At 43.1% G+C, this 24768-nt stretch overlaps 1 protein-coding gene across 1 annotated transcript in view; it reads right to left on the bottom strand.

The window, feature by feature from the left end:
- Positions 1–24768, bottom strand: part of RABGEF1 (RAB guanine nucleotide exchange factor 1) — a 41991-nt gene that overhangs the window by 15312 nt on the left and 1911 nt on the right. Inside the window, 1 exon segment of the mRNA XM_069089572.1 lies at positions 809–994. Within this exon segment, the coding sequence (XP_068945673.1) occupies positions 809–987 (179 nt within the window). The 5' untranslated portion in view covers positions 988–994.

Raw genomic sequence — 24768 nt, 5'->3', positions numbered from 1 at the left:
CCATCCATCCATCCATCCATCCATCCATCCATCCATCCATCCATCCACCCATTCATCCATCCACCCATCCACCCATCCATCCACCCATCCATCCATCCATCTATCTTTCCATCTATCTATCTAATCATCCATTTGCCCAGCTTACTAGGTGTTTCCACCTTTCAAATTTTATCACAGTCCCATTACTGGGGAATACAAAACATCTTGGATTATCTACATCATTTTTTAGGTATGGCTCTGTTTCTGGATTAAAGGTTCTATACCTCAAAACAACCAATCATATTTATTAACTTACTGATTAACCAGTAATATTGATTGATCATCTATTATCAGGATATGATGAGCATAAGTCTTTGCCCTCAAGGGGATTACAGTCTAGCTACTCCAACAGGACTCACACACAGGAAGCAATCAGGGAACACAACAGACAGCCAAGGGTAGCACAAAGAACACTGAATTAAAAATCAAAGAAATTGAGTTCACATCCTTCTCTGCCACTTGCTGGAACTGGGGGCAAACTCCTTCATTCCCTGGGTCTCAGTTTCACTGTCTGTAAGATGAGGGCTCTGAATGATCAGCAGGATCCTCATCAGCTCAGTCTATAGTTTCTAAAATATAGTAAGTGTTTCACTGTCACCAAGTCCTGCCTAAATTGGCCCCACCAAGGGACAAAGAGGGAGCTAGATGTCTTTTTCCCCAGACTTTAAGCCAACCTGCTGACAATCCAATGTACAGGAGAAGGAAAAGGATTAGTTCCCAGGGAAAGAAACGCAGGCAGCCCCACGAGCGGCAGTAAGCCGGCTCTCACCGTTCGGCCAGCTCCCAGTCCTCCTGAATCTGCCGCTGCCGGGCCTTCTGATACTCTTCCCTCCAGCACTTGGAGCAGAAGCCCTGCCAAGCTGAGTTGCCATAATAACCACATCCTTTCTTGCACAGGAGCTCCGACTGGTCCACATGAATCCCTCTGCGTTCAGACTTAAGGCTCATCTTCCTTCTGTTAACCAGGAACAAAAGGGAGGAATTAGAAAGAACTTCCTAGACCTTGGGTATCCCATACTACAGGAAGAGCAGCAAAACCCAGCAGAATTCCTCCATGGCCCTGAACTCTCCCAAAAGAAGGAGAGAAAAGATGGCAAGGTCCTCAGGTCACAGCCTGTGTTGTCGAGACTGAGAAAGGGTCTGGGCTCCTTAAAGGGCAAAAGGCGTCTTTTTCAGGTACCAGCAGCTCTCTACAATTCTTACCCTCAAAAACCCACTCAGGGATACACTGGTGTTTTCTTATTCCACAGGGCTTCCTTTGGCTTTCTGCCTCTGAAGAAATATTTATACATGTGTCCTTTATACAGCAATGCTGACTTAAGAGGAAGGAGGGGGTAGTTAAAGCATCAGTGACTTTGGGAAGTGACAGAGCTGTTTTGTTCCCAACGACCACGCCTCCATTGGTCAACGGAGGAGTTTCTCTTTGAGATTTGATGTGACATTTCCTGCAGATTCATACAAGAAACAACTGGGTGACCCATGAGAAGGAAACCAATGAAAGATTCATTTTGGAATTACGAAAGTAATGAAGGGGATTAGCACATCCTTTTCCTTTTTTAGGTACTAAGGAGAAACTTTCTAATTTGGAAAAGTTGATCCTCAACAGGAGTGATGACGTTGGGGCCAAGAATGTCAGCGATAGGCCTCGCTTTCTGCAATCCAGCTTTTCTGACAGCAGATTTTATCAGTAGGGTTAGGCTGGCCCATTTTGCCAATGTCTACTTTCTCCTTGCACTCACTAGATACAGCCAGGGGTTGGAGGAAGAGGAGCCATTCTAGGATCTCAGAAAGGGAATCCTCTGGGTGGAAACAGCACATAAATGGTAGCATACACAACCCACCCATCCCCAATCAGAAAAGTTATTCCTTATGGACAGCTTCAGTGTGAACTTAACAAACACCAGCATTTCAATACATAAGCTACAGAAAAGAGGATTGTGTATGAAACTTCTAACTTCCTCTTCTTCTGTTGCTGCTGTCCAGTTGTCTCAGTCGTGCCTGGCTCTCCACGACCCCCTCTGGGCTTTTCTTGGCAGAGATACTAGAGTGCTTTGCCATTTCCCTTTCCAGAAAATTTTACAGATGAGGAAACTAAGGCAAATAGGATGATGTGACCTGCCCAAGATCACACAGCTGGGAAGTGTCTGAGGCCAGATTTGAACTCAGGTAGAAGTTTTCCTGACTCAAGACCCAGCGCTCTATCCACTATCCCACCCAGCTGCCCAATAGGGATGATGACAGGAAGGGGATAGAGAACATAGGGATGGAGAGGATAAAGGATTCATAGATCGGGGTTTATCTCGGAGAGGAGGGTCCCCTCTTCATAAGAGACAGGAGTGAGGGAGGAAACAGTAAGGGAAAACGTTGAGTAAAGTGAGATAAGGAAGGAGTAGAAGAGGGGACTCTGTGGACAGCCTCACTGGGTCAGTGAGGTATGAGGAGAGGCCCTCAGCTGAGCGGGGTAGGGAAGGCCTGACAACAGACAGCAATGCCTAGGACAGCATCAGTGACTTTGGGAAGTGACAGGGCGGTTTTGTTCCCAACGACCACGCCTCCATTGGTCAATGGAGGAATTTCTCTTTGAGATTTGATTGTGACATTTCCTGCAGATTCATACAAGAAACAACTGGGTGACCCATGAGAAGGAAACCAATGAAAGATTCATTTTGGGATTATGAAAGTAACGAAGGGGATTAGCAGTGGCAAGTGGGATGGTGAAGCAAGTCAGGAGGAAAGGAATAGATGTCCTACTTCAGGGAGCAGAATCAGGCAAAAATACCCCCACACTGGCCACAACTGAAAAAAGGCTTCAACTGGCACCTCAACCTATGGCCTCTTTTGCCAAGAGGCAGGGGGTAAGGCTTATTGTAAAGCTTCTGAAATGATAACTGCTCACAATGAAGTTTTGTTTTTGCCTTTTTTTTTGCTTTTTTGGAGGGGGAAGGGGAGGGCAATTGGGGTTAAGTGACTTGCCCAAGGTCACACGGCTAGTTTTGTGTGTGTGTGTGTGTGTGTGTGTGTGTGTGTGTGTGTCAAGCGTCTGAGGCTGGATCCAAACCCAGGTCTTCCTGCCTCCAGGGCCTGTGCTCTACTCAGTGTGCCACCTAGCTGCCCCGCACAATGAAATTTTGAAATCTTTCATTTTTTGCCCCTTTCTCACCATATGAACTTGACAGGCATCAACAAACATAAATCTTTTTCTAGACAAAGAACAGAAAACCAACTAAAAGCAATGTATGTGAAACCATAAATCTCTACTACCTGTAGCTTTAAAAAAAAAAAAAGCCTTTCAAATATAACATGGCAGTTCAGACACTGCCCTGCATGCCTGTGACCTCCTCTGAACTTTCTAATGTTCTGTTTATTGTCATAGTGATTCTTGGATGTTCTTTTTTTTCCATTTAAAATTTTCCATCATTCATCTCACTCCCCACCTAATCAAAGTTCTCCCTTCCACAATCCCTGCACTGGTCACTCATCTGTGGCCTAAATCAGTGATCTCCCTCTGGGGAGCAGAGCTCTAGGCCCAACCCATCTTCTACACCCTTGTGCTGAATCAAAGATCCTGTTCCAAGCCCAGAGCATCAGAGCTGCAGGCCCAGCCCTAGCCTGTGCCAGCGGGCTAACTCTCTGATCCCAGCCTGGGGTCAGAGTGGCAAAGCTGCAAGCCCACCTGTGGGAGGCCCCCCCCACTCTACCATCTTTACCAGTCTCCCCAGAGATTCCTAATGGTTCCCTAAGCATCCAATAGTCTTCTATCACAGATATAACCTGCAAAACTTTAGCTCTGATTTCTGAGAAGACTGAAGACAAGTTTAGACTCCAACTCCCATTTAAAACTGGCAGACTGGGGGGGGGGGGTGGTCAGCTAGGTGGTACAGTGAATAGAGCACCAGCCCTGGAGTCAGGAGGACCTGAGTTCAAATCTGACCTCAGATACTTAACACAAAAAAACTACCCATGTGACCTTGGGCAAGTCACCCCCAATTGCTCTGCCTTCCCCCTCCAAAAACAAAAAAAACTGGCGGATCAGGGTAGGAGGGAATAGGTCAAAAAGCGGGTAAATTTAGACATGCTAAGAAGAGACGATCAAACTGGCTGAGCTGCCCATGGCTTTTTCCATGTTCAGAATCTTCAAAAACTTCTCTGATGCTTATCACTGCCCACGGGAGAACTGGCAGCACATTAGTGAGAAGGCGTTTTTTTAAGCACTTAACTATGTACAAATCTCTGATGATAAGAATATAAGCAAAGAAGAAAAGAGGAAGGTAACACAACCAGCTGCTGGAAGAGGGAGACGGAGGTCATAGCGAGGAGAACGAAGGGCTGGGGGGCAGGCATGGATGTCGTCAGGGTCTGAGTCACAGAGCCTCCCCCCAAAAGGGAGAGGAAGGAGTAGGAAAGGTGCGTCTGAGTGCCTTTAATAAGCCACCTGAACAATCTTGGTACCTTTCAGACAGTTTTTTACTATATACAAAATGTCCCTTCAACTTAACTCTCCAATAACAGACAACCTTCAGCCAAGCATAGGATCTGACATGTAGCGTATGTGCTTAATAAATGCTTTCTCTATCTAGCAATAAAACTCAAACAATAATAGTAATAATAATGTTAGCATTCATATAGTGCCTACTACATGTGAACACTTTACAAATATGATCTCATTTAATCTTCACAACTCTGGGAGGTGGATGCTATTATTATCCCCATTTTACAGCTAACGAAACTGAGGGAGACAGGTAAAGTGACTTGTCCAGCGTCACACAACTTCGAAGTGTCTAAGGCTGGACTGCAGGACTGACTCTATGCACTGCACCACCTTCTCCCTGCCTAGATCACTGATTACTTGAGTATATGTAGAATCAAAGGCTTTAGAGCTGTTAGGAGTCTCAGAGACAGTCCAGTCCAACTCTTGCTTTACAGATGAAGAAAAGAAAGGAGGGGAGTGATGTGACTTGTCCAAGGTCACAAGGGATTGTAAAGGAGCTGAGCAAGTCTACTCCTCCATAGCACCTTCCCTTTGGCAAAATCCCCTCCAAGTGGTCGTGGCCTGTCTGGGTTCTAGGTGGTCAGAAATGACAGACAAAGGCTAGGGAGTTCTCCACAGATAGCACAGCACATAAATCAGGACTCAGATACTTTGGGATGTTGTGGAGAACCCTGGGCCAGTGAGGGCCCATTGGGAACCCTCGATGCTCATCCTAGTTCTGCCACTAATAATAACATGGAATAACAGACATATCTCTGACATTTATTTTCAACCAGATCATTTGCTGCAACACTACCCTAGGGTAACAATACATCACCCCTTCAGCTCTCTCCTCTGTAAGAAACAGAACTGGAGGAAAGGATGGCCAAGGTGACCACCTCTTACAATCAATGCTTCTGGAATGGATTAGCCAGGAAAGGTAGAATCAGTCAGAACCAGTTTGTGCAATGACAGCCCCTGCCAGGTACCATCCCATGCTACAACACAATTTATACTATACCCAACAGACATCTGGTGCTGTTTAAGAAGAAACAAGTGAGGGGCGGCCAGGTAGCACAGCGAGTAAGAGCACCGGCTCCAGTGTTGAGAAGACCTGGTGATCGAATCCCGGGCTCAGACACTTAGCACCCACCCAGAAACACCTGGCCGTGTAACCTTGAGCAAGTTACTTAACCCCAGTTGCTTAGGGGCAGCCAGGTGGCTCGGCGAGTAAGAGCACCGGCTCCAGTGTCGGGATGACCTGGATCAAATCTGGGCTCAGATACTCAGCACCACACCCAGAAATAACTGGCCATGTAACCTTGAGCAAGTTACTTAACCCCAATTGCTTTAAAAAAAAAAAAAAGAAGAAGAAACAAGTGAAATTCTTCAATTCCTTAAGCAAACTTCACTTGATTAGCAATTTTAGAGACTCAGAGGCTTATCGATTTAGAGATGAAAGAGTCTTTAAAGGCCATTTTAGAGATAAAAAACACGGAGATCCAGAGAGGTTAAGTGGCTTGGCAGGGTCACCCAGGCAGAGAGTGTCAGGGCTAGGCCTCAAACCTAGACTGTTTGACTCTAAGCCCTATTCCCTTTCCACTGTATCATGGTGCCTCTCAAAGACTCACCAAATAACTATGAGCTGCCTGGCTATTTATTTTTTCAAAAGGATTTTTAGAACACTAAGTTCAGGTGTGCAAGAGTCCTAAAAAAGGTAAGAAATTATGAATGCCTTCACCATTAAAATAGGACAAGACTCTCTAGCACATCACTAGGGCCATGTAAGGAGCGATGAGTTAAATTCTGCAGGCAGCTTCAACTGGAAGAAAGAAAACAAAGAGCCCACTCAAACAAATGCCTTCATTTAGCCCACAGTTCCTTCAGAACACGAGATGTTCTAAGTGAGTCTCTGGAGAACCTAGCTGGTAATAAGAACCCATTCTTTTGATGGAAACAAGCTGGTGCCAACAGAGGCCCCAGCGGCAAACCTAACCTAAATATACTCCATGCACCTTCTGGGCTTCAGGTACTCCATGAAATACAACTCCTACACGCTTCCTTCCAACTAAGTTATTGAAGCCTTCCGCACTTCACATAGAAACAGAATCAAGCCTGAGCTTTTCTGGAATAGCTACCATTTGTGGAGGGCAGAGTTGGATCATTTCTTCATCTACAAACTAAGGGCACTGGCTGAGACGAATGGGAGAGGCCTTTACGATTCTCAAAGTCAATGAATTGAAGACTAAAAGAATCCCAGAATATCAGACCTAGAAAGGACCTAGCTCAACACCCTTGTTTTCTTTTTAAACGTCTTTAGCCTGTAATTCATTTTTTTTTAAGCAACTGGGGTTAAGTAACTTGCTCAAAGTTACACGGACAGTTATTTTTTGTGTGGGAGCCAAGTATCTGAGGCTGGAACCAATCCCAGGTCTCCTGATGCCGGGGCCGGTGCTCTTACTCACTGTGCAACCTGGCCGTCCCCTATCATTCATTTTTACATTGTCTTCTTTTCCATTCCCTTGTCCAACAAACCTTCCATTGCAACAAAACAATTTTTAAAAGAGAAAAGTGGTTCAGCCAAACTAATCAACATACTTACATGATTCTCCATACCTGCAAGGGTCTGCACCTCTGCAAAGTCAGTCATTCGGGAAGAATTAAGGAAGCCCTTGCTACATAAGAGAAATCATGCTAGGCCAGCCAGGGAAGAGGCATGGAGTGTTGGGTGTGATGAACTCAGGGCCTGCAGTGATGGATCACATGCTAGAGGGGAGTCCTGAGTAAGAAGGCTGGGAAGGCCAGAGGGCCAGGCTGGTGGGATATTTTCTCAGTTCTTTGACCCCTCACTTTCCAAATGAGGAAACTGAAGTGACTGCTGAAAGTTGGACTGTTTGGGAGAACCCACAACTGAAAGAACAAGGACTCATGATTCCCTGACCAATGACCTTTCACCTGCACAGGAAAGTCATAGGCCCACAGACTGAAAGCACAAAGAGACTTTAGAGATTACTGAGCCCAACCCCTTCATTTTAGAAGAGAAACTGAGGCCTGGACTGGCCCCCAGGCCATCCATCTGTTCCACAGGCAGATCTGGGAAGACCCTAGGTCACCCCAAATTTTCTGCCTGACCAGCATCCACAGGGACTTCTTAATGTTTTCAATGCAAAAATAAATCTTGAAAGTAAAGATGCCAACAGAATACTGAAATCAATGGAGAATTCACAATGGGAAATTCACCAGTGCTATGAAATGGCATTTTGTTCATTCTCATTTTCTCCAAATAACTGTGGGATCACGTTACTGAAGATAATAATCACCTTACTATGTAAAAGTCATTTCAAAATTTCCCTTTGACCATGAAAGTGACCCAAAGGTCAGAAAACTCTTCAAATGTCAGAGCCAAACCTCTGAAAGGACAACTTCCAGACCAGTCCTCTTCAGTCACTGAACCTTACAAAGTGGAAGGGCCCTGAGAAGCAGCCTAGTTTGACCTGAATTAGAATTTCTGCCCCCACATATCCCTGAGGAAGGATCAATCACCCAGCTTTGGCTTGAAGACCTCCACTGACAGGGAGCTCACTATGTCTACAGCAGGAGTGCTCAACCTTTCTTTTGTCAAGGGCTGCTTTGGTGACCAACTGGGTGAAGCCTATGGACACCTTCTCAGAATCATATTTTCAAATATAGAAAATAAAATACATAGCACCACAAAGAAAATTATATTGAAGAGATATCAAAATACTTAAAAAAAAAAAAAAGTTCATGGACCCTAGTTATGGACGTGTGCCCAAGAGGAAGCTCCTTCCACATTTGGCTATCTTTAAATAATGGAATTTTTCCCGACCTCCACTCAAGATCTGCCTCTCTGAAGCCTTCATCTTCTGTTTCTAGCTCTGGTCTCTCAGGCCAAGTCCAATCATTTCTTCCATATGAGAGGCCTACAAATACTTGGAAGAGGGCCATCCCTGCTCTCTCCTTCACCTGGATTCCTTCTTGCTGTTAGAAATTTCAAATACACGAAGTGTTTATAATCTAAAAGTCAACTGAATGAAGAGAGAAACGAGCAGAACCAAGAGAACACTGCATGCAATAACAGCAATACTGTTTTAAGAACAACTTTAAGCAGTTAAGTCATTTTGACTATTACAAATAACAAAATTAACTACAAAAGACATATGAAGGAAGACATTATCTACGTCCAGGGAAAAAACTGATGAACAGGAGTATGTATAAAATGATTTTACACATATAAACACATATTTGTGCCTAATGGTAGACAGTTCTAGGGCAGGGGGAGGGAGAGGAGAGGGAGTGAGAAAAAAAAGAAATTTACATGAGAACTATTATATATAATACTATATATGAAACTTTAGTATATATTTATATAAAATAGTTACACATTAAAAAGAAAAGAAAGTTGTACATAATATATTTGAAGTTTCAAGTGCAATCATCTTTTTTTAAAATTATACTATGTTGTGAAAATGCTTGTTTTATTCCATAAATTAAAAATAAAATAAATTTTAAAAAAATGTTTAAGTCGACTGAATGAAGTGTTGTATAACCAAATTACTCTAGGCCAGCCAACACTGCTAAAAGTTCAGTCCCTTTGTTTAAAAAGATCTTGATCCGCTTCAGTTGGTTCACCTTTCAATTTTCTCCATAGTAAAGATTACTAGATCTTTGAGTACTAGAATTATAAGAGTTGGAATCTTTAGTGCTCTTGGCAAAAATGCTCTGGTGCTTATCTCTGGGAAATCCCCACAGGCAGGCTTTGTTTCACTACCCATCATCAGGTTTAAAATTTAGTCAAAGAACAACTCCTGGATCATGTGTGTGATTCAAGGTCCCAGAATTTTCCCCAAGTCTATTTAGTGCTTTCAATTCTAACTCTTATTTCTTTATCTTTCATATTTGAAAGATCTGTAAGGTTAAACTAGTACATATATTCTTGCTCTATGCTCTAAAAAGCATGGCCCCTTAAGACACACTTTTGAGATCTTTAAATCAATTAAACATTTATTTAGCTTCTCTTAAGTGCAAAGAAGTGCACTGAGCACCAAGGACACCCAGAGGCATCTAGGAGTTCCAGGAAGACCACTGGATTTGGAGTCAAAGGCCGTAGGCTGGAAAACCAGCCCTGCCATTCACTACCCATTGTGTCTTGGTCAAAACTCCCACCCCCTATTCTGGGCTCCGGTTTCCTCATCAGGAAAAGAGAGGTGAACTTAGCTAAGGCTCCTCTTAACTCTAAATCCTATGATCCCATCTAATTGTTTCCCTTTTAATCTCAGCATTATTAGATTGGTTTGTGCAAAAGCTTTTTCATTTTATATAATTAAAACCATCCATTTTATCTCCTGTGAGCCTCTCTATTCCTTGTCTGGGCCATGAACTGTTCTCCTATCCATAGATCTGATGGGTATTTTCCCCATGTTTTTCTAATTTGTTTATGATAGGACTTTTTACACCTAGGGCACATACCAATTTGGAGTTTATCTCAGTATAAGGTATGAGATGGTGGTCTAAATCTAATTTCTTCCATACTATTGTCCAATTTTCCCAAAAGTTTTTGTTAAAAAAGAAAGAAAAAAGAATCTTTGCAGCAAGTTTCTCTGATAAAGGTATCATTTCCAAGATATGCAACGAATTGATTGAAACTTTTAAGAAAAAGAGCTATTTCCCAAATGATAAATGGTTTAAGGATGTGAACAGACAATTCTCAAGGAAAGAAACCCAGGTTATCTAAAGCCACATGAAAAAAATGCTCCAAACACTACTAATTAGAAAAACACACAAATTAAAACAGTTCTGAGATTCTATCTTATACCCACCAAATTGGCAAAGATGACAAAAAAGGAAAATGATAAATGATGAAGGGGCTGTCAGAACACAGACATACTCATACACTGCTGGTAGACCTGAGAATGGATACAATCATTCTGGAAAGCAATTTGGAATATAAACAAGAAGTTACTACATAGTATGTGCCCTCTGACCCAACTGTACCACTGCCAGACCTTTATCCAAAAGAGATTAAAGAAAAAGGAAAACAGGGAAGATTCATATGTACAAAAGCATTTATAGAAGCTTTTTTTTTTTGGTAGCAAAAAAAACCAAACAAACAAAAAACCTGGAAACCAAGGAAATGTTCCTCAACGGAGAAATGGCCAAATAAGTTGTGATATATGAATGTGATGGAATACTACTGTGCTGTAAGAAATAAGGAAATAAATTATTTGAAAGACATAGAAAGATCCGTATGAACTGATGTAGAGCGAAGTGAGCAGAACCAGAGAGAGGATTTATACTATGACATCAATATTATAAAAAAATTAACAATCCTGACAACTTTTATAAACTGATGAAGAGTGAAATGAGCAGAACCAGAAGAAAATTTTGTACAATAACACTATAAAAATAAACCACTTGAAAGCTATAAGAACTCTGATCAATGACCTTTCAGGATTCCAAAGGAAACCGGCCATCCATTACAGAGAGATGGATTTTGATGCAGAATGTACATACTTGCTAATATAAGTTATCTGGTCATTGAAGGAATTTGTTTTGCTTGACTATGAATATTTGTTACAAGAAATTTGTTTTCCCTTTCCTTTTTTTTCCAATGGTATAGGGAGTGGAAGGGAGAGAAAACTGATTTTCTGTTAATTTTTTTTAATGGAGAGGTGGTACAGATGTGAAATACTGCATGCACTTTTGAATTATTAGTTCTACTTAACTGTTTTTCCTTCGTTATAAGAGACCTCTCACAAAGTAGAAGTAATCTATAAATATCTATAATGTAAAAATAAAACACATCAATAAAAAACTTTAAATCCTATAATCTTCTAAGAACAAAAACTAAATGCTTCCTACCTCAAGGAGTTAAAAAATAGATTCCACATGGGGTGGCTAGGTGGCACAGTGAATAGAGCACCAGCCCTGGAGTCAGGAGGACCTGAGTTCAAATCCGGCCTCAGACACTCAACACAAAAACTAGCTGTGTGACCTTGGGCAAGTCACTTAACCCCAACTGCCCTCCAAAAAGCAAAAAAAAAGATTCCAGGAGGGAAGGGATCACAAGCAAGTAGATGAGAGAGAAGAGCTCCAGATAGAGAAAGGAGAAAAGATCAGGCATTTGTCCCATTTACTTCCTTGGAGGTGCTGCCATTTTTTAACTTCATAAGGAAGGGATCAGGGTAAAGAAAGTTCCATGTACTTCATCCACAAGAAGTAACTGGAAAGGTACTTTACATCTGTAAGAAGCTAGCTTTCCTTTTCTGTGGCTTTCAGCAGTAGGAAGAACACCGGGGCAAATGAGTGCCTTGGGCTGCCTCTGTGGTCCTTTGTTTGTGCCCAATCAGTGGCCTGAGCAACTGGAACTGCTTACCAGGCTTCAGGGGCTTGTCTTCCGCAGGGAAGTGCTAACTAAGCATGGAGAACACCTGTCCTTCAGACCAACACACAATCTCAGGCTGAGCCTCAGGGAGGTCTAGAGCTGGGGCAACCCTTTCCCCTCCCCGCAAAGCTCACTCTCTATCACTACCTTTGAAGCAGTCTGTATCCCCAGAGAAGCACAAATCAGGCATGACATCCCACAGGTACTCACGGGAGACGATACCATACATACACAGGCCCTCAGAGGCCAGCACTGACCTCACCACATCAGTCAGAGTGAGCTCTAGGGTATAAAGTGCAGGATGGAAGACCTGAGTTTGAATCCAGCTTTAGACACTTCCTAATTGTGTGATCCTAGGTGAGTCACTTAACCCCATTGCCTCAGTTTCCTCATCTGTAAAATAGGATTAATAATAGCATCTACCTCCAAGGGCTGTTCTTTGCCAATTTTAAAGCACCAAAATATAAGCTGTATAATATAACAAAATCACCAAATAAAAGCCAGCAATTGTTGTTGTTGCTACTGCTGCATGGAATAGCAATGTCCACGTATCAAAGCAGGTCATCTGTGTTACACAGTACAGTAGCTGAAAGGATAACATAAGATGTTTTCGTCAGTGGACAGTGATCAGTAACCACCAAGAGGCGAGGCTTCTGAGAAGCTACCCAGACCTGGCCCTGGGTGTGAGGTGTCTGGTGATAGGCACGGGTCTAAGCTGCACACCCACTGGGATTCCTGAAGGAGAGACAACCATGGAACAAACCACCAGGGGAAGCCATTCCTCCGTTCTCCTGAGATCAGGAAGTCCAGACTGGTGCCACCTACGTACAAGCAATGTGAGGCATCCTCCTCTTTCAGCAAGGGCTCCAATGCTATGAAAATCTCCTTTTAAAACTGGAATGGGAACAACCACCACATGGGACCCCATTCTGGGCAGTGCAAAGGAGCACTTTAGTGTAAAGGTACTTTAGACACAGGAGTATTCTTCAAGCCCTCGAGTTTTAACCTGACTTCAGGTTTTTCCTTCTGCCCTTTGCACCAATTACAATCCTGCTAGATTTTCTGTGATAATTTATCATTAACTAAATATGTTTTCTTAAGTTGCAGCAAGTCCAATAAGCTAATAAGTCTACTAAGGCCTCTTTTCTTTAGAGGCCCCACATTGGAGGGAGGGAGAACAAAGAAGACTATTGGAAGCAGATGCCCTAACAGCAGCAAGAAGGGGCTGCTGAGAGCTGAGAAGACAGAAAACTTGGGGAATGTGGTGCCACTGTGTATAGAAGCAAAACTCCCTTCATTCTTCAACAGCCTCTGAGCCTATCATACTTACAATGGCATTAGGAAGAATCGGACAAGAATCTTATAGGGTGAGAAGCATGGCCAGGTTGTAATCCAATTGCTAGAGGGAGTACCCAGAATTCCACTGAATTATCCATAATAAAGACCCTGAGTCATCAAGAAAAAGTTACATTGTAATCAGCATACAGAATGCAAAAATAAAGCATATTTTGGCAAAGAATTGGAAATTGAGGGGATGTCCATCAATTGGGGAATGGCTGAACAAGTTGTGCTATATGAATGTGATGGAATAGTACTGTGCTATAAGAAATGATGAGTGGGCAGACTTCAGAAAAACCTGGACTTACATGAACTGATGCTGAGTGAAGTGGGCAGAACCAGGAGAACATTGTACACAGTAACAGCAACACTGAGCAATGATCAACTTTGATAGACCTAGCTCTTCCCAGCAATACAACAATCTAAGATGATTCCAAAAGACCCATGATGGAAAATGCTAACCACATCCAGAGAAAGAGCTCTGAAGTCTGAATGCAGATCGAAGCAAATCATTTTTTCTCTTTTTTTTTCTTTCTTGTGGTTTTCCCCTTTTGTTCTGATTCTTCTTTCACAACATGACTAATATGGAAATATGTCTAATAGTACATGGATAGCCTATATAGCATGCCATCTGGGGGAGGGAAAAAAATTTGGAACTCAAAATCTTATAAAAGTGAATGCTGAAAAGTACCTTTCATATAATTGGAAAAAATAAAATACTATGAGGTGGGAGAAAATATAGCATATTTTAAAAAGCTACCTATCGTCTAATACAATGAAATGTTTGGAACTTTAAAAGATAACCTTCAGTGATGTGAAACACCTAATTCCCTTAACAACTCAGTCAAATCAGTCAAGCATTTATTAAGTGCCTACTGTGTGCTAGGTATTAGGCTAACTGCTGAGGATATAGAGATAAAAACACTGTTCCTTCAGTCAAGAACCTTACATTCGAATTGCAGCAACAACACGTAAATATTTAGGCGTAGCAAAGATTTTCAGCGTAGATGAAAGGTAATCTCCAAAAGGAAGGTGCTAGCAATGGAAGACGAGACTGAGTCTTCCAAGTTTGGCTCTTAAGTTCTGACGGCCAGGAGGCAGGTGAAAGGGGCAGCACATTCTTGGCACGGCTCAGGACCAGGGCGAGGTCATAAAGACAGGAGACTGGAATGCCATGCTGGAGGAACAGCAGGTAAGCCAGTATGACTGGACCATAGCAGAATAAAGAGAGTAAAGTAGAACAACACCGGGAAGGTAGGAAGAGCCCAGGTTAGAAAGGCTTTTAAATGCCAAAGGGAATCATGGTATTTGATCCTGGAGTTAATCGGGAGCCACTGAAGCTCACTGTGGGAGGGAGGGTGTGTGTGACATCATCACCACGTGGCTGCACTCTCAGACCTCCTCATCATGCCCTCTGGAATCTCACCATCCTGCAACGTCACACCAACAGTGAGAGTCAGGCTTCCTCAGAACCCCCTGGTCCCTCTGATTAGAAGTGACCGGTGGGCTGTGGAGACCTCCTCCTCCCAGGGCATTCATCTCATCTCACTACACGCCGATGCACTCCCAGTCCTTTGTTTAGCTTTTTTTATGTGCTGTCTCCCCCATTAGAGAGGGAGCTCCTTGAAGGGCAAGACTTTCCTTTGTGTGTCTTGTATCCCCAGCATTTATCAGTGTCTGGCATACAGAAAGCATTTAATAAATGTTTATTGACTATCAGAGTGATACTTCAGAAAAAATCCCTTTGTTAACTGAGTGGGGAGGGGAGGGCTATTGGTGACTGAGTGGGGAGGGGAGGCAGAAAGATCAAACAAAATCTATTTCAACTGTCCAGGAAAGGTGATGAAGGCCTGAACCGATGTGGTGGCTGTGTGAGCTGAGCAAAGGGATGAATACCAAAGACAGCATAAACGCAGAAGTGACTGCATTTGGCAACAGGCTGGATTTGTGGGGTGAGCTCAAGTGAGGAGTCAAAGAAGACAGAGGCTGAGTGACTAGGAGGATGGTGACATCCTCAGTATGAACAGGGACGTTCAGGAGGCAGATTCATGGACCTGGATATAGTTTTGTGATTTCTTCTGCCACTGGGTCAGGTAATCCCAAACTGGATTGGACTGGCTTGGCAAGGGGCAAGGGATCAACGAGCAGAGGATAGTGTAACACTGAGTTGGTTTACCAAAGGATGGAGACAGAGAAAGGAGGATGGTGTAGACAATGCAGGCGATAATGACGGAGAAAAGGGGTTTTCCTGTATAGACAGTTGGATAATTTCACCCCAAAAAACTTTGGTCCACTCCAATCTGTGATTTTACTGCTGTGGGGAGCTTCCAGGAAGGAACATGATAGCAATGCAGATCAATAACTTTTCAGAAATTAATGGTCTTTGAGGGTTGCCTCTCAAAGTTAACAGACTGGGCCCAAATCACCTAGCCAGCAAGATCCAAGACCTTCCTGACCAAAACCAGCTCTCTATCTCCTACACCGTGCTGTATCTGAAGGGAAAACATTATTAACCAAAGCATAAGTAATAATCTCTTATATGTTTTAATAATAATAATACTATCTGACTTAAGTGAAGGAACCTGCCTCTGAGTGTTTGCCCTATAACTTCACTAGGTGGTGTTGCAGTGGATACAGCTTGAGGCCTGCAGTAAGGAAGACTCATCTGCCTGAGTCCAAATCTGGCCCCAGACACTTATTAAGCTGTGTGACCCTGGGTAAGCCACTTCACCCTGTTTGCCTCAGTTTCCTCAACTGCCAAATGAACTGGAGAAGAAAACTGCAAACCACTGCAGTGTCTTTGCCAAGAAAACCCCAAATGGGGCTATGAAGAGTCGGACACGACTCAACAACAATCGCCTCCAACTTTGGAGCCATATGGTCTTGAGCCAAGCCCCTTAACCCTAGTGGGCCCTAGTCTCCCAGTCTGTGAAATGGAAAAGATGCTTGTTCAATCATAACTGCTCACTACCTGCTGAGAATCAAGTGAGATGATGAATGTAAAAGTGCTTTATAAAAAATGAAGCCCCATACAAATGGAAGGCATTGTTAAAGTGTCTTCATAGGTAATGTTTCATTGGATCTTCATAAACAATTGTATGTGGTAAATAGTCCGGGGATTTTCCCCATTTTACAGATTGGGAAACAGATATGCAGAAGGTAAATGTCTGGTCCAAGGTCACACAATTTACATACACTGCAATAATGGGGTAGAAGGTATGGTTTACACTGGCCTCTTGGGGTCTCCAAGAGTCAGTTCTCCATCCATTCCCCTAGATGAGCTCTTCTGACACACCTCGTCCAGCAAGAATACCTGTGGGATGGTGAGTCCACATGCCAGAATTGATGCCACTTACAATGTAGGTGCCCTTGGACCATCATTTGACTCTTCTGAGATTCCTCATGGGTCAAACAAGGGGCTTAACCAGATGAAAGTGAAAGTCACTTCTGTCTCCCAATGTTTTTGAAGGAATGATATTTCATAAAGGAATAAATTTCATAATTTGATATGAAAAGTGATATGCTATATGATAACATGATAAAATGATGCTTCATAAAGGAAGAAATTTCATAAACATCTTCCAGCATCTATGACCAGGAAGACCCTTTTACTCTGATTCATGAGATCAGCAGCCAAAGCTCCTCTCCTGGCCCTCTCCCCAAACTCCAACTGACATTCCAAGAAGTGGACATAGTGGAAGGCTTACTGCCATCAAAGTGAGACCCACAACCTAAGAAAGAGTCAGCAAAGCCCCATTCCTAAGCAATCACTTCTGGCCAACAACCAATCGCTCTATCGGCCCCTCCACACCCTCCCTTCACCCGGTCACAACCACCCGGCCAGGAGATGGCACCTGCTGCAGGACGGCTTATGGCCCAGTTTACCTGCAGAAAATAAGCAGTTTTACTAATCCAACCCAATACCTCCAGGGTCCAATAAAAGGGGGAGGGAGGAAGGAAGAAAAATAGTAGGAAAGTTTAGTGGTCTTTACCTTCTGGTCAAAATTACATTCTTGGAAAAAATGGTATTAGAATTAGGAGCACATCCTAGAGGGAAGTAGCTAATCTTAACACAGTTTGACTTTTTCGTTTTGGTCTTTGTTCAGCCAAGCAGAAAGTGCAAAAGAACCAAGTGATTCAGGACTTAGCCAACCTTGGGAAGGAAATATCTGAGTGAAGGAGTGGTCAGAGACCTGCAGATGATCTTGCACTTACACAGCTAAGGAGGGCTCTTCTCACCAGCTGCCTGGAAGGGCAGTAGCTAATTCTCTTAGAAAAATCTGCACTGATTTTAGGAAGACTCTGAAACTGCACAAAGAAGGAAGATCAAAAATGGACTTCCTGAGAACGAATCTCAAAAAGACAGAAATCTTCCAGGGTACTTTTTAGTTCCCAAAACCTTTTCTCCTCACCACAGGTAAAGTCTGGACAGGGGGAAGTGGCATTTTTGTGTCCCACTGAAAAATACATACATGGGCTTACATGTACGTCCATCATCCATGATGATGAAGGCCTCCCCACAAACTCCATGGGGAGAAGTGGACACCCTTGGAATCCAATATGCTGTTGCACTTTGTTGGTCTTACATCCGAGGGTGCCCTTATTTGGCTTCTGAACAGTGTCTAAGTGTTTTAAATTCCTTAGGCGACTGGATCACAGAACACTAAATAACAATAATAACAAAAAAGAACTCACTACCCTGGGGAAGTATACACACACACACACACACACATACTCACACTCTGTATACTCTACAGGATTTTTGGAAGGGAACAGTTAATTTCTTACCAAATGGGCACAGAATGACCACCAAAAAAAAAACCATTATTTAGGGGAAAATAAATAAAAAAAATCATCACTTAAGAGAAAGTAAAATCTCCCCCAAAGAGAAGATAATTTAAGTATTTAGCTACTAATTTCCCTTCGCCATTTTCGACACTACTCTTTTCATTTAAAAAGGGGTTCACTGTCTACCCTGACTCTGCCCTAAACTCATTCTACTTTTTGATGCCAATGGCATCATGCTTATGGTATAGTCTTCTGTTGACCTCTGTATATAATAATGCCTTGCCCCCCAATGACCTCAGGGAAGGAGCCTGGGGCTTCCCACCCCATGATGACTTAATGCTTGGGAGTCTTGGTAAACCAGAGTTATACTAATCAGTTATGCTGCCACCTAAGATGGGAGTGGCTCCATAGATCCACATAAACATAAATTTAATCCAATTACTATGTGGCAAGCAAACATACTTCCTATGAACACATTCATTACTGTGGCACTTAGGCCTGCCATTTGATTAACTGACTCTCAGAATTAACTTCTGACGTTATCCTTTTCAAAACCTTTCGGCTACCTTCTTTTTCAGAACACATGTCAGAAATCCTTTTAAAACCAGATGTAACGGTAATGAAGTGACCATGGGGAAGGTTGCACCCGCTGTTCACTGAACCACAGTGTTTTCTGTCAGTCAGCCACTTTCATAGGGAGGCAGTAACTCCAAGGAGGCTCTCTGCATCCCAAACAAAGTGAAACAATCATTACAAAGACACACACCAGGCAACACCACCAACACACAGGCCCCTTGTCTTGAGACTTTCCAAGCTACAGTAATGAGATGACAAACTTAAGTCATACACAGACTCCAAACAAGCATAAAGAGCCTTTACAAATACCATGGCAGCCTTCCTGGTAAGAAAATGAAGTTCAGTAGAAGCAGATCAATAGAGAAGTAAAGGACTAAGAACCATTTCAGCAGATGCAAACAAAAACCCTAAAATAACATGTTCTGCTTAAAAAAAAAAGACAAAAAAGCAACATAAGAATTTTCTCCTCAATCTATAAATATGTTTAAGCAAAGAACTGAATTTCTAAAGACATTCTCCTTTCTGGACTCCCATGCACTCCCTAAAAATGAGACTGCCATGCTTCACACTGAATTGTGTACATGTACTTAGCAGCTTCTAACAGACCAGAAAACACTCAAATAAAGTACTTTCATTTGCTTTTAGCAACTTTTGCCAATCATTCTAAATTTCTAAATATGCATATATACCCCCAATATCTATTATAAATGAGCCAAAGGGCCACTTGACATTTTAAAAACACTCTTTTTACAAACTAACCCATTAGTGCTGAATAAGTATTCTGGGTTGGTTTTAAGAAGACTGGGTTTAAACGCTTTGCCATTGTGTAATAGCACTTCTATGCAGCTGACTCTTGTGGACTGCCATATAAATTCAGCAGAAAGTAGCTGCCTGCCTACCGCCACAACCATTCTCTCTTTAGGTTCAATAACACCAAATTTGCTCCCTAAGACTCTCTTGATACCTCTTAAACATCAGCACCTTGGGCCTTGCTGCCATCTCCCTGCTGATATTATTCTACATAATAAATCCCAAGCCTCCTCAACCTATATTCCAGGAACAAACAATCTGGAGTCTGGTTGTAACTTCTGAGTTCACTCAGCATGAAGTTCACTCATCAGATCCATCACTGCTCCATACTCAATCACAATTATTTGTGCCCTATCATTGGTCCTGTTCTGGTAAATATCAATGATTCAGTTAAAGTCATGTATGGCATGCTTACTGAGCTTTTGGATGGCACAAAATCAGGATACCTAGTGAAAGAAACAGGGTGCAAAATTATCTCCTCAAAACAGAAGGGGGTAAATTTAATAACACAATAAAGTAGGGATAAGTATAAAGTCCTGCAACTGATTTTTTAAATTTTTTTTTAAAATCTGCCATACAAGCAGAAAATGAGGGAGACACATATAGAAGAGTTCATGAAAAAATATCTAGTGACTCTAGTATCCTGAAAGCTCACTAGGTCCTTATTAGCCAAGAGCTAGTAAAAACAGTCTCTCCAGAATGAGGAAGGTGATAGTGCTACAATATTCTACCCTGGTCAGTTGACATCCAGAGTATCATATCCAGTGCTGGGAGCCACATTTCAGAAGGGAAAGTGACAAACCAAAGGGCAACTCAAAACCATGCTGTGCTAGGATCAGCTGAAGTAACGGAAGATGTTTAGCCTGAAGACGACATCCAAGGGTGGACATGATCACTGTCTTCAAATATTTAAGGGACCAGAGCGTAGATGAGGATAAACCTTACTCTGCCTGGCCCCAAACAGCAAAGTAGGACCAATGGGTGGAGGTACAGAGGGAAAGGGTTTTTAGCTCATTATGAGGAAATAACTTTCTTTCTAAAAATTGTACTGCTGTCCAAAAAGAGAATGGACTGCTTCAAGAGCTTCCTGTCTCTGAGACTTAGATGACTAGATGCAAAGTGAAATGAGCAGAACCAGGGGAACATTATACACAGTAACAACAATATCGTAACAATGAAACTGTGAAAGACTTGGCTACTCTGTTGAAGCAATGATCCAAGACAGTTCTAAAGGACTCTTATGAAAAAATGCTGTCCACCTCCAGAGAGAGAACTGATGAACTCATGAGTACAGACCAAAGTCTATTGTTTTTCATTTTCTTGCCTTTTTTTTTTTTTGGCAACATGGCTACTATGGAAATATATTTTGCATGACTTGACATGTATAATGGGTGTCATATTGCTTGCCTTTTTAATGGGTGGGGGAGGCGCAAAATTTGGAAAGCAAAAATTTTTTAAATGGCAGTTAAAAATAAATGAGAAAAAAAACCCTGAATTTTAAAAAAAGGGAGGTTTCCTATCCCCGAAGGTTTGCAAACATGTATTCTTTCAACCAACATTAAATATCTCCTGCACAAAATCCTAAATGAGACAATAAAGAAGGTACAAGGGTTCCAACACACAGTCCCTTGTGTAGCTTAGGGGAGAGTACAGGGAAGAGGCTTTAACAGAGATAACTAACAAAATATTGAATGATAAATGCAACCTGATGCAAAATGAAGTAAGCAGAATCAAAAGAGCATCTTTACACACTGGCTACAAAAACATATAAAGGAAAACAATACAGAAAGACTTCCAAAATCTGCTCAGTGCCACAGCTAGCTTACTAATGATGCCTGCCTTCCAGCCACGGGTGCAGAGAGAGTGGACTGCAAGGGGCAGAATGAAGCACACATTTTCAGACACAACCAATGTACAGGTTTGTTCTGCACAACTCTACTTGTTACAAGGGAGGCTGTTATCACTGGGAATTGACAGTGATGTTTAAAAAAAGCATTAAACATCTTAAAAAGGGGGAAAAGTACTACGTGTGATCAGACAAGGAATATGATTTCTGATGGGGGGCAGAGCGGGAAATAAGAAAAGGTGTCATGAAGCAGCTACAAAAGGCAGCAGGCCATCACAGGCCCAGGCAACAGGAAAAGCAGAGGAGTAGTGGTGGGAGGACATAGTGTATGGTCCAATTTGACTGTATCATATGCCCAGGCTGTCAGAGGTTTGTGAGAAGACTTCAGACTGATGAAATCTGGAAGGGCAACATGAAGAAGTACAGAAAAGTGAGCTGACCTTCTAGAAGACCAGCAATAGACAGACCATCAGCCAAGATCAAGGACTGAAAATGAACTGCAATGTACAGGAAGGCCATCAGCTGGAATTTTGTGGGGTTTTCATTATGAGGGAATGATGAAAATCCACCTGTGATACTTAATAAAAGAACAAAAACTAAAATTGGTCAACCATACAGACTGACTTCCTGCTCTTTCTCCTGTGCTTAATATGCCGAATATCATTTTTAGCATAGCTTCTTCCTTCCTTAGTTAGCTTTCATAAGTTCGTCATTTACTCTGTACAACATAGGGGGGAACTGAATTAGATAACCCCTTAAGGGACAAATGCTTGCTGGGTAGCCCCTATATTCCATATACCCAAGTCCTATTTAGGCTTCCTGCCTTAAGCCTCTCCTCTCCTGTCCTCTCACACAAAGCTGCCAAAAAATTTCCTTAAAGTACAGGTCTGAGCCCATTACTCCTCTGCTCAAAAGCCTCCAGTGGCTCCCCATTCCCCATCAAAGAAATTACAAAACCTTTAAACTGGCATTCAAGGCATTCCACAATCTCAATCCAAGCTATCTTTCTAATCTTATTCCATAGTACTTCTTTGTACACAGTCTAGTCTCTAGCCAGACTAGAAACCTAGATGGCCATGCCCTCTCCTATCACTGTGTTTGCATGAGTCACCTGCCCGAGAGAGGGTGTCCCAAAAGTCTGAGTGCAGTTAAAGGTTTTTTTTTTTTTTTTTTATATCTTTACTTGATGAAATCCTTCTCTTCTTCCAGGTCCAGTTCAGGAGGCACTTCCTCCATGAAGCCTTCTCTGACTCTACACTTGTAAATGACCCTCACTCCTTGAGTGGCTCATTTTAGTTTTACCTTCTCATATACTTAATCATGATCTTCTAACTTTTATTATCATTAATAGTGTGAATGCCTCATGCCCCTCTTAGGCCCTAAACTCCTTGGGGCCAGAGACTTAGTTTTCATTTTTGTATGGTCAGATCACAGCACATAGTAGGCTCTTAATAAAAGCCTCCTGAAAAATGTATTTGAGCAAGCTTTTGAAATACTTCTATTTCCCTAACAAAGGTGCACTAACATATGTAAAATGACACAATTCCAAATTTTAAAAACTTCATCTGAAAACCATGATCAGAATCTAAAGGAATCAATTAACTTTTATTGTCAAATGAACCAAGATTTACCGAATCCCTTCCTATATGTGTCCAGTGATTACAGGAACTATCTAGAATTATTGGCTTAGGGAACCCCTCCACAATTCCTTAAGTGCAACAAGGGACTGTGGGGTAGAGTGAGCTCTAGGGTGTTGTAGGAGGTCCATACAAGGCCAATGACTTGTCCAGGGTCACCTGCTCAGGAAATGTCAGAAGAAGGATTTGAACACAGGTCTTTCTGCCTCCAAGCTTTAGTACAATGCCTGACACTTAATAAATACCTTTTCATCCATCCATTCATTCATTCCTTATGCTTCCCTGCATTTCCAGTGAAGAACACAGAATTTACTATGTCATTCCTTCTCCATAGGATTATCAAACTAATTAGGAAAACATACACCTGAAAGAACCAGCCAATGACAATGATATCCATCTAGAAGGGTTGATTTTTCTAATTCAGATGAGGTGTTCTAGGAGTCCAGAAGAGGTACAGGTAATTTGGGTCTGGGTGGTCACTGAAATTTTAATGGAGAAAGGGCCATGTTGAGCTTCTGAAAGACAGCATAGATTGGGATTGGCTGAGAATCTAAATGATATAGTCTAGAGCAGGCCTAGGAGCCAGGACCTCTGATACTGGCTCTTTATCTTATCTAGGACATATATAAAGAAGTATGATGGAATAACATTAGAAAGACAGGTTGGATTGATACTGGGTAAGACACTTAAATGCTGAGTGGTCCAGACTCAGTCTAAGGTTTAAGCTGCAGAATTGCCGATCTGCACTGGTCTTCCTCACACCAATGAAATCATCATCCCTACCCCTATTCCCTATCCTTCCCCCCCCCCCCCCCCCAAAAAAAAAAGGAGAAAGAAGAGTCTGGAGGAGGGGGGAGAGGCAGATGCAAAGGCAAGGAAATGAGCATAAGCATAAGAGGGGTGTATTATCTTAGCAGTTTGATTGGAAGCACAGGATTTATGTTTACAAGTCATATTAAGAGTAAGGTGAGATGGCCTTCGGGTAGCTCAAGATAAGTACTCAACCTTGTTCTCTTCCCTGGCAATCACAGAATCTATGACTGGCAAGACTAGTGAAGTTGCTCCACCTAATTCCTCTCCCTCTCCTGCACCTAAAGCCCTGGAGCGGCCAAACTCATCCGGCAGAGTCAAAGCAAAATTTCACACAATCACCAGGATAATATGAGCACCCCAGCCACAGCACCCTTTGACACATTTCCCAACCACAGGGACAAATCAGCAGGACTGATGCAGCCCCAGCTGTCGGTGACTGGTTCGGCAGGCTGGCTCCTTCCTCCCTTCCCCGCCTATGACATCTGTGCCCAGGCTCGAGGTATCCCCGGGCTCTCCTCCCAATCACACAAGTCCCAACCCGTCCAACAGCTCGAGCTCTGCTCCCACCTCCAAGTTCACAAACTCGTCTGCCCCGCGCCCGGCTCGGCATAAGCCCGGCCAGCCCGACTCCCAGCGTCCGAGCGGCCACACCGCCCAGAGCCCCGAAAGCTCCACGGCAGCAGGGGCCGAAGGCTCCAAGTTCGGCGGGGCCCCGGGGCCGCTCCGGGCTTATCAGCGATCCCTGCGCTAAGCGCGGCTTAATGGCCCGAGGTCAGCACAGATAACCATGGAGAAGCGCACTATGCCCTCTTCCCTTCTCCGGGACTCCGGCCCAAGGCGAGCAGGCCCCTCGGGCATCTCCGGGCGTGGCGCTACCTGGGGCACGCCGTGGGATGCGGCCCGGGACGGACCCCCCGGGGGACCCCGGCTTCTCGGCCGCTCACACTTCGGGTGACCTTGGGTAGAGCCGCATCCCCCCGGCGGCCTCAGTTTCCTCCTCCGTAGAACGAGGGGGCTGGGGGAGGTGAGGGGCTCCTGGACCCCCGGGGGG

This window comes from Petaurus breviceps, unplaced genomic scaffold (assembly GCF_028583685.1).
Source record: "Petaurus breviceps papuanus isolate PSGF00001 unplaced genomic scaffold, PetGlider_PUasm1.0 186, whole genome shotgun sequence".
NCBI classification, from domain to species: domain Eukaryota; kingdom Metazoa; phylum Chordata; class Mammalia; order Diprotodontia; family Petauridae; genus Petaurus; species Petaurus breviceps.
This window is presented reverse-complemented; position numbering and strand designations above follow the sequence as displayed.